Source organism: Haemaphysalis longicornis, unplaced genomic scaffold, assembly GCF_048455015.1.
Source record: "Haemaphysalis longicornis isolate Haplotype H1 unplaced genomic scaffold, Haemaphysalis longicornis Haplotype H1 scaffold_4, whole genome shotgun sequence".
NCBI lineage: Eukaryota > Metazoa > Arthropoda > Arachnida > Ixodida > Ixodidae > Haemaphysalis > Haemaphysalis longicornis.
Genome location: NW_027526361.1, coordinates 57,177,336 through 57,190,044, shown reverse-complemented (window position 1 = coordinate 57,190,044; position 12,709 = coordinate 57,177,336). Strand labels below are relative to the sequence as shown.

General features: G+C 44.5%; 1 protein-coding gene across 4 annotated transcripts in view; it reads right to left on the bottom strand.

Moving 5' to 3' along the window:
* Positions 1-4,006: 4,006 nt before the first annotated feature.
* LOC144178741 (fasciclin-2-like) overlaps positions 4,007-12,709 on the bottom strand; it is a 92,522-nt gene continuing 83,819 nt past the window's right edge. For 3 of the 4 annotated variants that reach the window (XM_077706822.1, XM_077706824.1, XM_077706823.1), the window contains 2 exons: positions 11,399-11,473; positions 4,007-8,035 (listed from right to left, as the gene is read on the bottom strand). In XM_077706822.1, coding sequence (XP_077562948.1) covers positions 7,936-8,035; positions 11,399-11,473 — 175 coding nt within the window. In that variant the 3' untranslated portion in view covers positions 4,007-7,935. The remainder of the gene's footprint in view (positions 8,036-11,398; positions 11,474-12,709) is intronic. The other variant, XM_077706825.1, reaches the window with a different exon arrangement.

Below are 12,709 nucleotides of genomic sequence, written 5' to 3'. Positions count from 1 at the left end.
GTAAATTTACACGAGCGTGTTTTTTTATTATTCTTCAAAATTTTGTCTAAGAGCACTTCTTTTTTAGTGCAAGTCACTAACAGGTTCAGGAAGGCGTGAAAGATTCTCGATTCCATTGCGAAAAGTAACAGATAACTTTAAAAATTCAACCGCTCCCTCTATTGCTGTCAAATTCTGCACACGAGGCTCAAGTTTTTCGGTGCAATTTATTTTACTATAAAATTGACAGCCCCCTTGCTATAGTGCCTTCTAGGCACTATACCTATACCCTTGCCAAGGTGTTTCGGATTTAAATAATAAAAATCTGGTACCTGAAACCATGGAGTTCCTCCTTGGGAAACTAGGCCTAAAACAAAACGCCCCACCTACAACGTTTTGTTTGAAACACGTGGCGCGGGCGGCACGCAACGACGTCCGTCCGTGAGTTTTTGATTCCTGGTGAAGCTTTTTCCATTTCAAAATACTTGGAGAAAAGAGCGGTATCCGAATTCAACCTTCGCGCCAAACAAAATGGTTCATGAATAGCGAGCTGCAGGCAAAATATATGACTGCAATAGGGCATGTGGTTTACCGAAAAAAAAAAAAAAAGCTTGCGTAGCATGCATCTTAGGTGCGGGTGTACAGGTATTATGGTTCGGTACCGTCGTGCACCTAAATGTTAGTTATTTAAATTCCGCTAATTTCGATATTATTGGAAATGTCAAAAGCGTGCTTGGATGCTACAAATTCTGACTAACAACAAACTGAAACTTTGCTGCTATAACAAAATGGCACCCATACACGCTGTTAACATGGTTGAACAGTGAAGCTGCGAAACGCATGAACGACACAAAAAGTAGCCAAGCAGTGGATTGAAATTATGCCACTGTTTGAAATCTATGATTTAGCTATAGTTCATCAGCTTAACGAAACTTGAAAGGGTTAGTTTTATCGTAGCATACAAACATATATATGTCTGTCCGGTTCATAATTGTGATTGTGGAGCAGTCGTTCTGCAACTGATAATTATTCATGATACCGGCTGAGGTCAAACTTTCCACGGCTATGCGATTGTCAGAAAAGTGAAACGTCATATAATTTGTGTTGACATAATATCATCTTTCAAGTTTATTGACTTCTTCCCACTCTGGTGAAAGTGAAGCAAGAGCCACTGCCAAAGGCTACAGCCCGACAGAGCTCATTCACGAGAAATGTAACTTTGATGTCTGTCAGCAGAATCCCACCGACCGAGCATCACTGTAACAAAATTTGCTTTCTAAACAGTGGCCCAACTTAGCTTAAGCGCAATGTCCTGCACGTAGTATGTTCTCATCAAGTCATCACGCCAATCTGTAAATATGACGACGCTGCATGCATGTAGCTGTCGCCCTGCTGTTAATAAAAACTTTTCAACCGTAACACCAGCCACTGAAAGCACAAGACAGATAAATCTATGTAATATAATCTTTAATGTGCCAACGCTCACTGACAACATGAAAAATGTTTCGATACCCGAGGTTAGAAATGTTTTTTTGAATGGTAGTACCTTGAGACTGTCGAGTGTTCCACAAGAAGGCTCACCAAATTATTTTATATGAAAGCACAGTTTATTGCTTTTAGGGATTAAATTGGAGCCTGCGTTCTTCACATTATTAAAAAAATTTGAAAATTGCCAAAATTTCGCCTTTAAGTGTGGAACAAGATATCATCAGGCCCTGTTCGCATTGCATGAAAACTTTCTGTTAGGGCAAAGCCTTGCGATCCCAGGTGTTTCACTGGGCATTGCAAGGGGGCACTATGCGAGTTTCCACTCAAGCAGATTTTTTACACGCGGACAACGCCGCCGCCGCCGGTTGTTCTGCATCACGGGGCCCTTAACGTTGAACGTTAAAATCACAACCATGAATGGGCACTTTTACTTTCCCGCTCCTTTAGAGAAATGGCCCCCAAGCCTTAGAGCCATGCAGACAAAATACAAGTTTATTTTATTCGAAAGATTTGGTGTTTTATAGTGCCCCCAGCACAATATTAACAACAAGTGATGCTTTATTTACTGAGAAATTAATTATTTTCAGTTAAAATTTTGAGTCTCCCATGTGCGGGTCTTCAAACGAACTTCAAGTGCACATTTCAATCTGCAGCAGATTGCGTAGCTTAGCTTACCGTCAGTCCTCCCAGATGGTGTCACGATACTGCTCTGCACCGCTATTTCCCTTTGCTTTGTTTCTGACCGTATTAGCACCTAGCTTATTTTTGTAATGGTAGGCATAGAGTTTCTTACAATATTTGTATGAAACTCTATGACGATAGGTAGCAATCGTTTGGTGAAACACAGGGTATATTCGACAAATAGGGCCACCTAGGACAATTGTGCTTACTCCAATCAGCCAGTGTCGTCTCAGACAACCTGAAAGTGCCGCACTGCTGTGCAGCTATGACAAGCATCAGTACCAACAGCAGTACACACCAGCACTTCTGTTTACGTGAACTTTTGGAACTTCCATTGTTCCACCTCCCCATACATGCTGCTATAAAATGAATATGCATCCCACTTGAGCAAACATAGCTCATTCTGTAAACTTATAAGCCCTGCCTGACATGTGCTTGCTTTTGCCGGCGTCAGCCAATCGGACGGCTGTGCATATGACGTCATATGTTCTGGTACTGGAAATGAGCTAGTGAGTCACATGGTCATTCCCTCTTTCCCTAATTATGTAGCTTATTTGAGCGAAGTTTACGTTAAAAGTGGTGTCCGTACGATTCTAGCGAGGAAATGCTTCGAATGAACCAAACTTGTGTTTTGTCTGTGTGGCCCCTACAAACCAAACAGCCAAACTTTTCTGTTCCCGCGGCAATAGGAACACATACCAAGTGGACTTATTGCAGACTTCATGATCCGTTGCCAAGGTCCCCCCCCCCCCAAAAGAGAACAGCCCCGATGATTCGACAATTATACCAGAGGTTAGTTCTACAGGTTTCAATGACACATTTATCCCCAAGCCTGCAAGGTGTGTTCAATGCTGACAATTCTTTTAGTGTGGAAAGCTTAAATTACTCGATTGATTGATTGATGAGGCTTAACAGGCTGACACTACACAGGTGATAAGGCGTGCCGTAGTGGAGGGCTCCGGATTAATTTTGACCACCCGAGGATCTTTAACGTGCGCCCAAATCTCAAACACACGGGCGTTTTTGCTTTCCGCCTCCATTAGAAAAGCGGCAGCAGCGGCCAGGAAATGAACCCGCGTCCTTGTGCTCTTTTGAATTACTCAAATCAACACTACAAATCTGACAGCGTACAAGTTGCTATAAATCCGCCGTAAAAAAATGCCGGACAGGTCTGGACACCCAAGTGACCACTTGTATGCAACTTCACTTCCACGTAACGTGATGTGTTGATGACAAACTTCTAGATGGCAGTTACAGAGCCATCAGAAGTCCTGTAGTGCCAAGTAAAGCCCCTAGATGACAGTTTTATACAACTGTATGAAACTATGCGTGATGGACCTCAATATACATCAGGTAATCGAGGGCCAAATTCAGGTCACATGGTGCCTTACAAGTATGCTTTCACAATGCTAAGCAATTTGGGAAGATGTCGCGGCTACAGCAAGTGGATCACTGTTCCCATCATGCACAACTTTGCAGGTATCTTAATAACTTGTCGTTTTCTTTCCCTCATTTTTTTCAATAACCCCTCGTTACCTTCAAGACAAGATGGGTTTCAGGATGTCCCAGATGCTCACCTATATTTGGGGTCTACAAACGAGTCAGTGTGGCCAGCTCCCAATATGCCACAGACGTCTTACGAAGCATTCAGTACAGTGCAGACCTTTTCTTCTTTAAAAATTACGGGTGCACTGAGCAAAATGCCCCCATCAGATGCAGTGATGAGAAAGGCCTTGTTGAAACGAATATCTCTTGCAAGGGTCACATGCAAAGTGGGCGCATGCAAAGGCAATCGAACAGCACCCCAATAGTTTCTCGACAACCTACCAAAAGAAAGGACAGACAAGCAGTGAGGCAGTTTTTTATTTTTTTTACGAATCAACTTTATTAACGCACACACGTCACAGACCGAGTTCCAGCTGCAGACCTTAAAAACTTTACAACCCTTAATAAAACAAGGTGAAACGTCGTTAAAGCGCTACAGTGCGGACGCATATATGTATATATATATATATGTATAGACATTAATATATATATATACGCTCAGAAAACGAGTGCCATTCATAACCAACCACAGCAGCTTTTTCTTTTCACTTCCTCTCTCTCTTTTTGATCTTATGGCTGTACATTCCCACATCCACACACATCACTGCGCATCACGCAAAAATCACACAACCGTTCGCAACTAGTTTACTATGGCCTCCCGGCGCATAGCGCCGAGAAGGCACGGCGGAGTCACCTACAGAGTTCGCAGCGACACAAGCTCACGTAGCGCCCCCCAAAACAGAAAGCAACAGAGTTCAGCTTCAGAAAAGCCATCTGCACCGGTTTGCAAAGGCAAAGTCAGTTCCATCCTTGCGAGAGCTCTAATACTCCCATCGAGTCGCGAAACGCCCAGCGAAGAATTTTTTCATTTCTTTAGCGCAACCCGATAAGTTACCTCATTTGTGCAAGCACTTCGGCACAACAAACTAGAAAAAAAAAAATTACAAGGCCATCTCAAAGGGAGATTGCTTTGTATATCTCGATAAGCATGTGCCTAGCTGCCATCACTGGCATTACTACCAGGGCAACATCATACCGCAACAATTTCCTACTTTTTTTTCGTTCTTCTATCTCCCAAAGTGCGCCTGAAACAACCACAAACAGGTGCGTTAAACATGGGAGAGAGCGCGCGTGCGCATAAAATTCACGTTTTGAGTCGGCGCTGGGACGGTAAGAGCGCGGGCTGCCGTTCTCGTTGACTTCTGCAATCACTTAGGAAAGCGAACTGGGAAGCACACTTTGCCAGCCACGACGCACGGAAGACAGACAGTACAGTTGTGTACAAACTTGTGGCAGCAGCTACATCCACCGACGCCATTCGAGGCAGCAGCTTTTCACAACAGCTGATGAAAACTTTTAGACACTGTGCCCCCAACCCTTTGTGCGACGATTGTAACAAAGGCAGAGAAAAGTGCAACTGTTGACAACGCACCAGAGGTTTGCTAAACCTCAGCGAGAGATGTTGAAGCAAGCTCTTTTTAAGTTGTTTAAGCTCACTGCACCTCCACCCTTGCAGCCCCGTTCACTCTTTGCTCTTGGCACACAAGCAAGAAAAAGAAAAATGCTGTTCAGGAAATACATCTCTGAAAACAGATGCCAGAAATGCAAACGTTACATCAATCCACCTGAATGGCAGAATGATCCGAGTGTTTGTTTAGGCAGCAATCGCAAGATATAGATGGTAGATAAATATTACAGTCTTGTTTGGTCGACTCAGAGGAGCAGCTTATTCAAAAGCCTGCTGCTTGAAACAAACACCACACTTTTTTTTTTCTTCTTTTTCATGTACAACTGTTCGGCTCTTGAGTCCGAGAAGTTTGCGGTATACAAAAATACAGCAGCCGAGTAAAGGTGCTAATGGCACGCTCGCTGCTGAACTGAGTTAGGGGTTTTGTTTAAGCCGTCTGAAGCCGGGGCAAGCAAGTACAGAAGTCAACGAGAGGGCCACGATCTAATGAGAAGTTGCCGCTTAAGAAGTTGCACTCACTGAACGAGTGTCTACACACGAACCAACAGCAACAATAATTATCTCCAGCAAAAAAGCACGACACGGCCTGCCAGAAAATAAACTACCGCCTGTGCATCTAGCTGCTCAACAACACTTCCGGCCTACAATAGTCACCCGTTTAAAACAACCTGCTCCTAAAAGGCCCTTACTTGGCAGAAGGCCTTTTTACCTGGCAAGACAGCAGGCCAAACTAAAGAGAGTTTTGATCGCTGGTTTTCAGGTTTGAGCGATTCCACGAGCAAAGCACTCTCTCTCACCCAGCCCCCCTCACCCCTTCAAAGCACCTTCGACACACCACAACATGTGGCATAATATTTTTTTTTCTTTGTTAACTGTTGTATCACGTTTTGTGGTCGGCAGTTATGCTGGGAGCTGGGGAGGAGATGGGTCGGGAAGGGGCGTTTTCTACAACAATACACCCACCGGCGCTCTTGAAACCATTCCGGGCAGAACTTAAGAAACAAACAAAAGGAAAAAGAACGGATGTAAGGGAGTGGCTCATTTGAAAGCCTCTTCACAGCCGCAACTTTCATTCTTAAACCCGTCTGCTTGAATGGCCTCCCCCTCCACACGTGGATTCTTTGCAAGTGGTTGTTCTGCCACTCGAGGCAGGAAGATGAGGAGGAACCTGATCCGAGACGCAAGTAGCGAACACTACGCACATTTCGCTAAAAGGCCCCGGACGGGTCTTTTGGTTAAATGCCTTGCCTTGTCAGCTGCACGGCTCTTCACACAAACTGCACTTTGAAAGCTCATGGCTGCACGCTTGTAGCTGCTGGTCATTGCAACCACCCTGGCTGTGCAGTGGTCCACAGCCTTCGAAATGCTGCACCCAGCCTAAGCTCCTATGGCATGCAGCACGAGACGAAAAGGTGGGGCTGGCAGGATCAGGCAGGGTGGAACCGAAAGTAAAGGTCAACAGAAGGAGAACATTTCGAAACGCTTTATACAAAGAGTCGCACAATAGCATGTTTACAAGTGAACACACACATACACACCTTGTACGGGTTACGAAATAGTTTGTAGGTCAACAGCGAGTCTCGTCGTGTTCGGAAAATTAAAAAAAAAAAAATCCTCTGAGAGAAAGAAGGAACTGGGAACCCGGAGAAAAAGTGAGAAGGCCTGGAGATTCGGGAAACTAGACAAGAGATCAGTTTCTTTTCACTCCCCAGAGTGAAACAACACTTTTAAAATATTTACTATATATATTCATTATGCACATGTAAATAAAACCAGAGTTCCTCTCAGCTAAAAAAACAAATATGCGGGAACCTGCGAGAACACCGCCCATCGCGGCACTCCCAAAAGCCGAGTTCATAAAAACGGCTAAGACAATAAAAAGAACGACGCTCCAAATAAGTAGTTTACATGGAATGATTCGATGTGATTACTCTGTGATACAACGCTAGAATAGCAGTCGCAACAAATGGTGTAGCCGCAACGTGCGAAAATACAACTTTGTCCTCAAACAACAATGCAGAACAAAAAAAAAAATACACAGCGTACAGTTCAAGGATAATGAGAGTGTAGTCTGCCTTCAAGGACATTTAGCAATGCAAACTTCTTCTGCAACGAGAGAAAAACGAAACGAGAGACTGGCACTCGGCCATACTTTACAACGAACAGCGTCCCTTTGCTGAAACACACACACGCACTCCCTGCCGCCAATCTGCGGCATGCCGGCACACACCTGCGTGAACAATGGGCGACACCCGGCCGCAGCCCGCAAAATGACACAACCAACTTATCCCTGAAGGTAGAGGCAACTTAGCCATACAAGAGAGGACAGAGAAAAACACAAAAACAAGAAGACTCTTTCTATGGCAGTAAAGAAAAGGTTTTGATCATGGCAACGTGTGATGACGAGGAAAGGAGTGATGTACGCAAAGTGAAGAGGAGAAAAAAAAATGACTTTTGCAGGAACTGTCGTTCAAATGGGTCTCCGAAGACAGCCTGCACTGGTCAGAAACAATGTCTCCAGCAAATCCGGTGAAGAAGGAAACTAAATGTCGCGAAAGGAAACAAGTTAGCGAAAACATGGCGCCGCCATTTGTGATGAGTGAACAGACGGGTGTGAGCGAACGGCTTCTTTGTGTGTGCCTCTGTCGCCCGCTTCAGCTCCTGGCTGGGGCAGCGATTGCACGACGGCCGACGGCTCGCGTCGAGGGCACTCCAGTGATCGCCAGAGGACAACCATCGTCCCATTCCGCGGCGGGAGATTCGGGCCGCAAGCGTCAGACCATGCTATCCTTGGCGATGCTCGACTTGGAGCCCTTGAGCGAGTGGTTCTTGTCCCCCGGCTCAAACTTCAGGTCGTGTTTGCCGTCCTTAAGCCTGCACCACAGGGGGGGGAAGAAGAAGAAGAACAGCACCACCACACCGTCAGGATGGCGAAACATAGAAAAACTGGTTCTGCCATTAAGGCAACAAAACCGCAAAAATAACAATAATAAAAAAAACAATCACACGTGCAGGAGATCTTTATTGTACGAGCCCATCGTAACAGGCTGTCTTAACCACTTGGGACAGACGTCTCCATTTGGGTGTTCTCATGCGGCTTTTGAAGCACAGTAGGTTCCCATTAAATAAAAGCTGCTTAGATGGTATAGGCCATCAAGGGCTAAGACCTTGCAGGACTTGTTTGAATGTGAAGACAGCGTGCAGAAATTAGAAATTTCTTTGAACGGCAGGTCCCGGCTAACATTACACTACCTTTGGCACCGCTGACTGGGCTGCATACAGGGCTGCAATTCAATTGCATTCTGCCAGGTGGCAGTCACAAGGCTTTCTAATGCTGTACAGAAAAACCTCATTGACACAAACTATCAGAAGAACACATGGAACCAACTTTGACTGGTAGTTTCAGTTAATAACTCGTCATGGACAACTACGCTAAATGGGGTTCCCCCATTTTACTGTGAGTGGACAAGTCGAGCTACTACCCGTGGGACAGTATTTGATCTCCCCGGCTTAACAAGCACGGCGTAACAAGGTGTTCAACTGCACTGTACTAGATTACATGGGGGAAGTAGTGGAGCCCGACTTTCTACAGCAGATGCTCAATCAGCACACTCCACAGTAGTTCACATATAAGTTGGCACGGCACCAATGTAACCGCACTTGTGCAGAATGCCTAGTTAGTGTTGTTGACTGGTGCAGTTTAGTTTTCGATTTAGAACTCTGCCAAGCTGCAAGTACTACAAGCCTGCCTCCACAAAAACCTATATCCAGGCACCTGACAGAATTCCACGCCACCTTCATGTCAGCAGTCTCAAATTTTGAGTTTTAACTACAAAAGATGCAGAAAAGCACAGCTGGGGGCAAGACTGAACAACCTGGCAGTGCTCTATCATTCTTCGTGTCACAAGAGAAATTCCTAATAAGAGCCATTTGCTGCTCGTGGCGTAAGGAGTTTCATGCTTTATACGACTGCCTAATGTGATTTCGGGATAGTGATCTTCCTAAATATAGACTTGAGGCCAGCAAGGGGGCACTACAAAATTCCATTAGCTCTTTATTTTTATTAGAGTATACACTTCCCTATGGCAGCCATTACCATTTTTTTCTTCGTGCATCAAACTTCAAAATTACCCCTTGCCTGTCACAAAGCAAGGTGCAGCCTAATGAAGCTCACCTTTTAATAAAGCTCACGCTTGGCTTATCCTTCACTCAGTCACAACAAGAGATAATGAAGCAAACAACTTTTCTTGCAAGCTACCAGGCAGGATAATGAAGCAGCACTTTTTTTCCTTATGAGTGCAATAACTTCATTTCTTCATTGTATAGCCTGTATGCATTTCTTGATGTGTTATCTAATTAAGTGTTTACCAAACCCAGAAGTGCGTTTTTGGTGCTTATATTCCGCTGAAATTTAGAGTAATTTAGAGTTTGTCGTGACAAGCGTCCACTTGGAAGATAGGAAGATAAACTCCAACTTGTCAGTTTAAAAGGAAAAAAAAAGCAAATGGCTCGATGACAAATGGCCACAACCTTCAGCCCACAAATGCCACTGCGCACAAACACTGCGACGGTTCAGCCTAAACCAAACGAGATCAACTAATGTATTTGCAAGGACATCTGGAAATTTTTACCTCACACCGCAGGCAGACATTTCAGTGCTCTAGAGGCCAGCGTAAAAAAAAAAAAAAATGCAGCAACAGCAGGAAATGGGAACGTAGTCTTGGCCACAGCTAGGCTTCAGGCATGCTTCTACAATTCGCAAGCAAGCTTGCTGCGAATACTTCAAGATGCATCAAACAGACTTCGCTAGCATCAGAAGCTTGCACACGACACAGCAAAAATAAAAGTCATTCTCAAAAGCCTAGAGGCACAAAAGTGGGGATGGAAAAAAAATGGTACGGAAGCAAGTTAGCTGTTTTACTGCAACGATGATGACTGCCAACATTTAAGCTAGTCGGCAAAGACAACTATGATGGTAGAAAAAAAAATATTGTAGCACTAGCCTACAGCCTACTTTGGTTTCCAAACATCCCAGCTCAAAATCTCAGAATGCCAAACACACACATGCACGCACGCACGCACACAAAAAAAGATGCAAGCAAAATCGGAGAAAACTCAAGATAGGTGCCCAATTTTTTGGTAAGTGTGTGCATGTGTGCGTGTGCGAGTTAGCTGTTACAATATGACAGTACAGTGCCACAAATACAGCTACGTTTGAAGTCAGCATTATGACAGGTCTTTCCTACTTAACTTTCCATCCGTTGTGTTCGTCTAACAGGTGTTTTCTTCAGGAATAAATTACTTTGTGCAATATGCCACGCACATCATTGCCAAATATGGTAAGCTTATAGACCTTTTCATCTGTTAATCTTAAATAAGATCAGAGCATGTTCTGGGCTGCGCTTGCCATGCGCCGTTACATCTTCCTGCCCACTGCGCCAATTGTAGGACCACAGCACAGCCCACTGATAAAATGGAAGTGCCCAGGACGAAGAAAATAAAATGGTCGATAGCCTAGGATGCTGCCGTAGCATTCTTGTTTAGCCAATTTAGTAACCAGCTGCTAGCTCCACCTTGGGATGTTGCCAGTAGCCTCTCTTAATGCATTGTGCTTGCGTTTTGGTGTAGTTGGCCACCATGGCACCTTACTGCATAACCTTCAGATGCAGTTAGATTAGTGGCCTGTCACATTTGCTGCCGAGGCCACAAGCGCCATCTGTTAATTGTTTCACAAGGCTTCACGAATTATTTTTTGAGCCAGTAGTAGGCAATGCTGACCCACGGTAAATGGACGCGTTTCGTTTCTTTGCCGTGCGGGATGAGTCCGTACCACTTCCGTATCCGTACCATATCCGTACCACTTCCAGCTTTGACATGGTTTACAAGACCAAAACATCTGAAAAACCATTGCATGTTTCAGGCTGCACAGCTGACACGCATAAATGGCAATCCGCGATGCAGTGAACGTGTTAAATTTGGAGTATCTACTAATCGTGATTATGTTTGAATGTCCACATGGCAAAGAGAGAAAAAAAAGTAATAATAATAATAATAATAATAAAACAAAAACCGTACCTTTCACACGTAACCTTACTGCGCAGCAAGCAATAACATTTGGCAAGCCGTGATTGGAGCATGAGGTAGTAAAAATGAAAAACGGAACAAAAGTAGATTAAAAAAGAAGTGAGTGAAGAATGGTTGACTGGAGCTGGCCAGCTTTGCAGAGATTGCGCCTACCCTTTGGTGTCAATCATGGGAGTGTCTTCTGCCGCATCTCGCGTCTTCTCGTCGGCCGTGCTCAACAATTCCTTGCTAAATGCATCGAAAGAAGGAAGAAAAAAAGGGGGAAAGCAAAAAAGAAGAAAAAGAAGAAGTGGCCAATGGCAAGTGAGGAGGAGGAAGAAAAAAAAATGAAGTCAGTTCCAAACAAAGCAAATGGCAAGCCATGCCGAATGCAAATAATAAAAAAACAAACACAAGCCCTCACTGAGATGAGGACAGTGACTTGGCATACACATGCAAGTCAGGCAAGAGGGCGCTGAAATGCTGCGCAAACAAGGAGCATCTACTAGCAACAATGTAGCGGCACACAGTGGGTCACATTGCACGTAGAAAAAGAAAAGAGATATCTACCGTGGTCACAACACTTTCTCAACAGAAGAACACAAACAGGGAGACACAACTGTCCCGGGTAGCCATTTTTTTTCTGATGAGAATACCACTTACCATTGAATTCTTTCTGACCATTCCTTTGTATTGGCGATCGAGAAGACAAGACCGAAACACACAACATTTATGTTGATAGCTGCTACATAAAGTCTCCCCCTCAACCCCATCCCGTTTTTTTTTTGCTCACTAGCACCAGTGAAGCATAGGACTTGGATGCAGTTCACTTAACGTCAGACATTCCTTGGTTAAACAGGCACACACACACGCATACTCGCACTTGACTTCTGTCAGTGTACGTTCGTACTTTCAGTATAGCGTTCGTTGTATGCCTCACAATAAACACAGTTGCAGCATGGCACAAATGAAGCCAACACTCGCATAAAATGCTGACTGCCCAAAGGCAATATAGATTTGGCCTATCTACAGAGTGGTGCGCACAAACTGCAGCAACAACCACCAGCAAGACTACGCGTCACGCGGGTTAAGTTTATGTAACTCCAGTGAATGTGAGCTGCGTTGAAGCGGCTCACAGTTCGCGAATAATCAGAGTTGAGCTGCAACAGAGGCTACACCCAGATGGACCACCAAGAAACTTCCAAGACAGAAAACATTTTCCAACTTTGATGCACTACAAGACCTCTTAAAGACGTGAAGCATTCGTGGTACAGAATAAGCAACTTTTCCCAAGACACTGCCGTCTCTTTACAAAGCAAAGGCAAGCACACAAGTTTAGCTTTGCTTCCAGTTGTTTAAGAGTATACTTCATGATTGCACAGTGCACAAGGCAAGGACAGCAGGAACAACAAAAGCATCTTTTACACTGTGCAACCGTGTCGACTGAATTGCCAACTTGCCCAAACTTCCACTCTACCAAGTTAG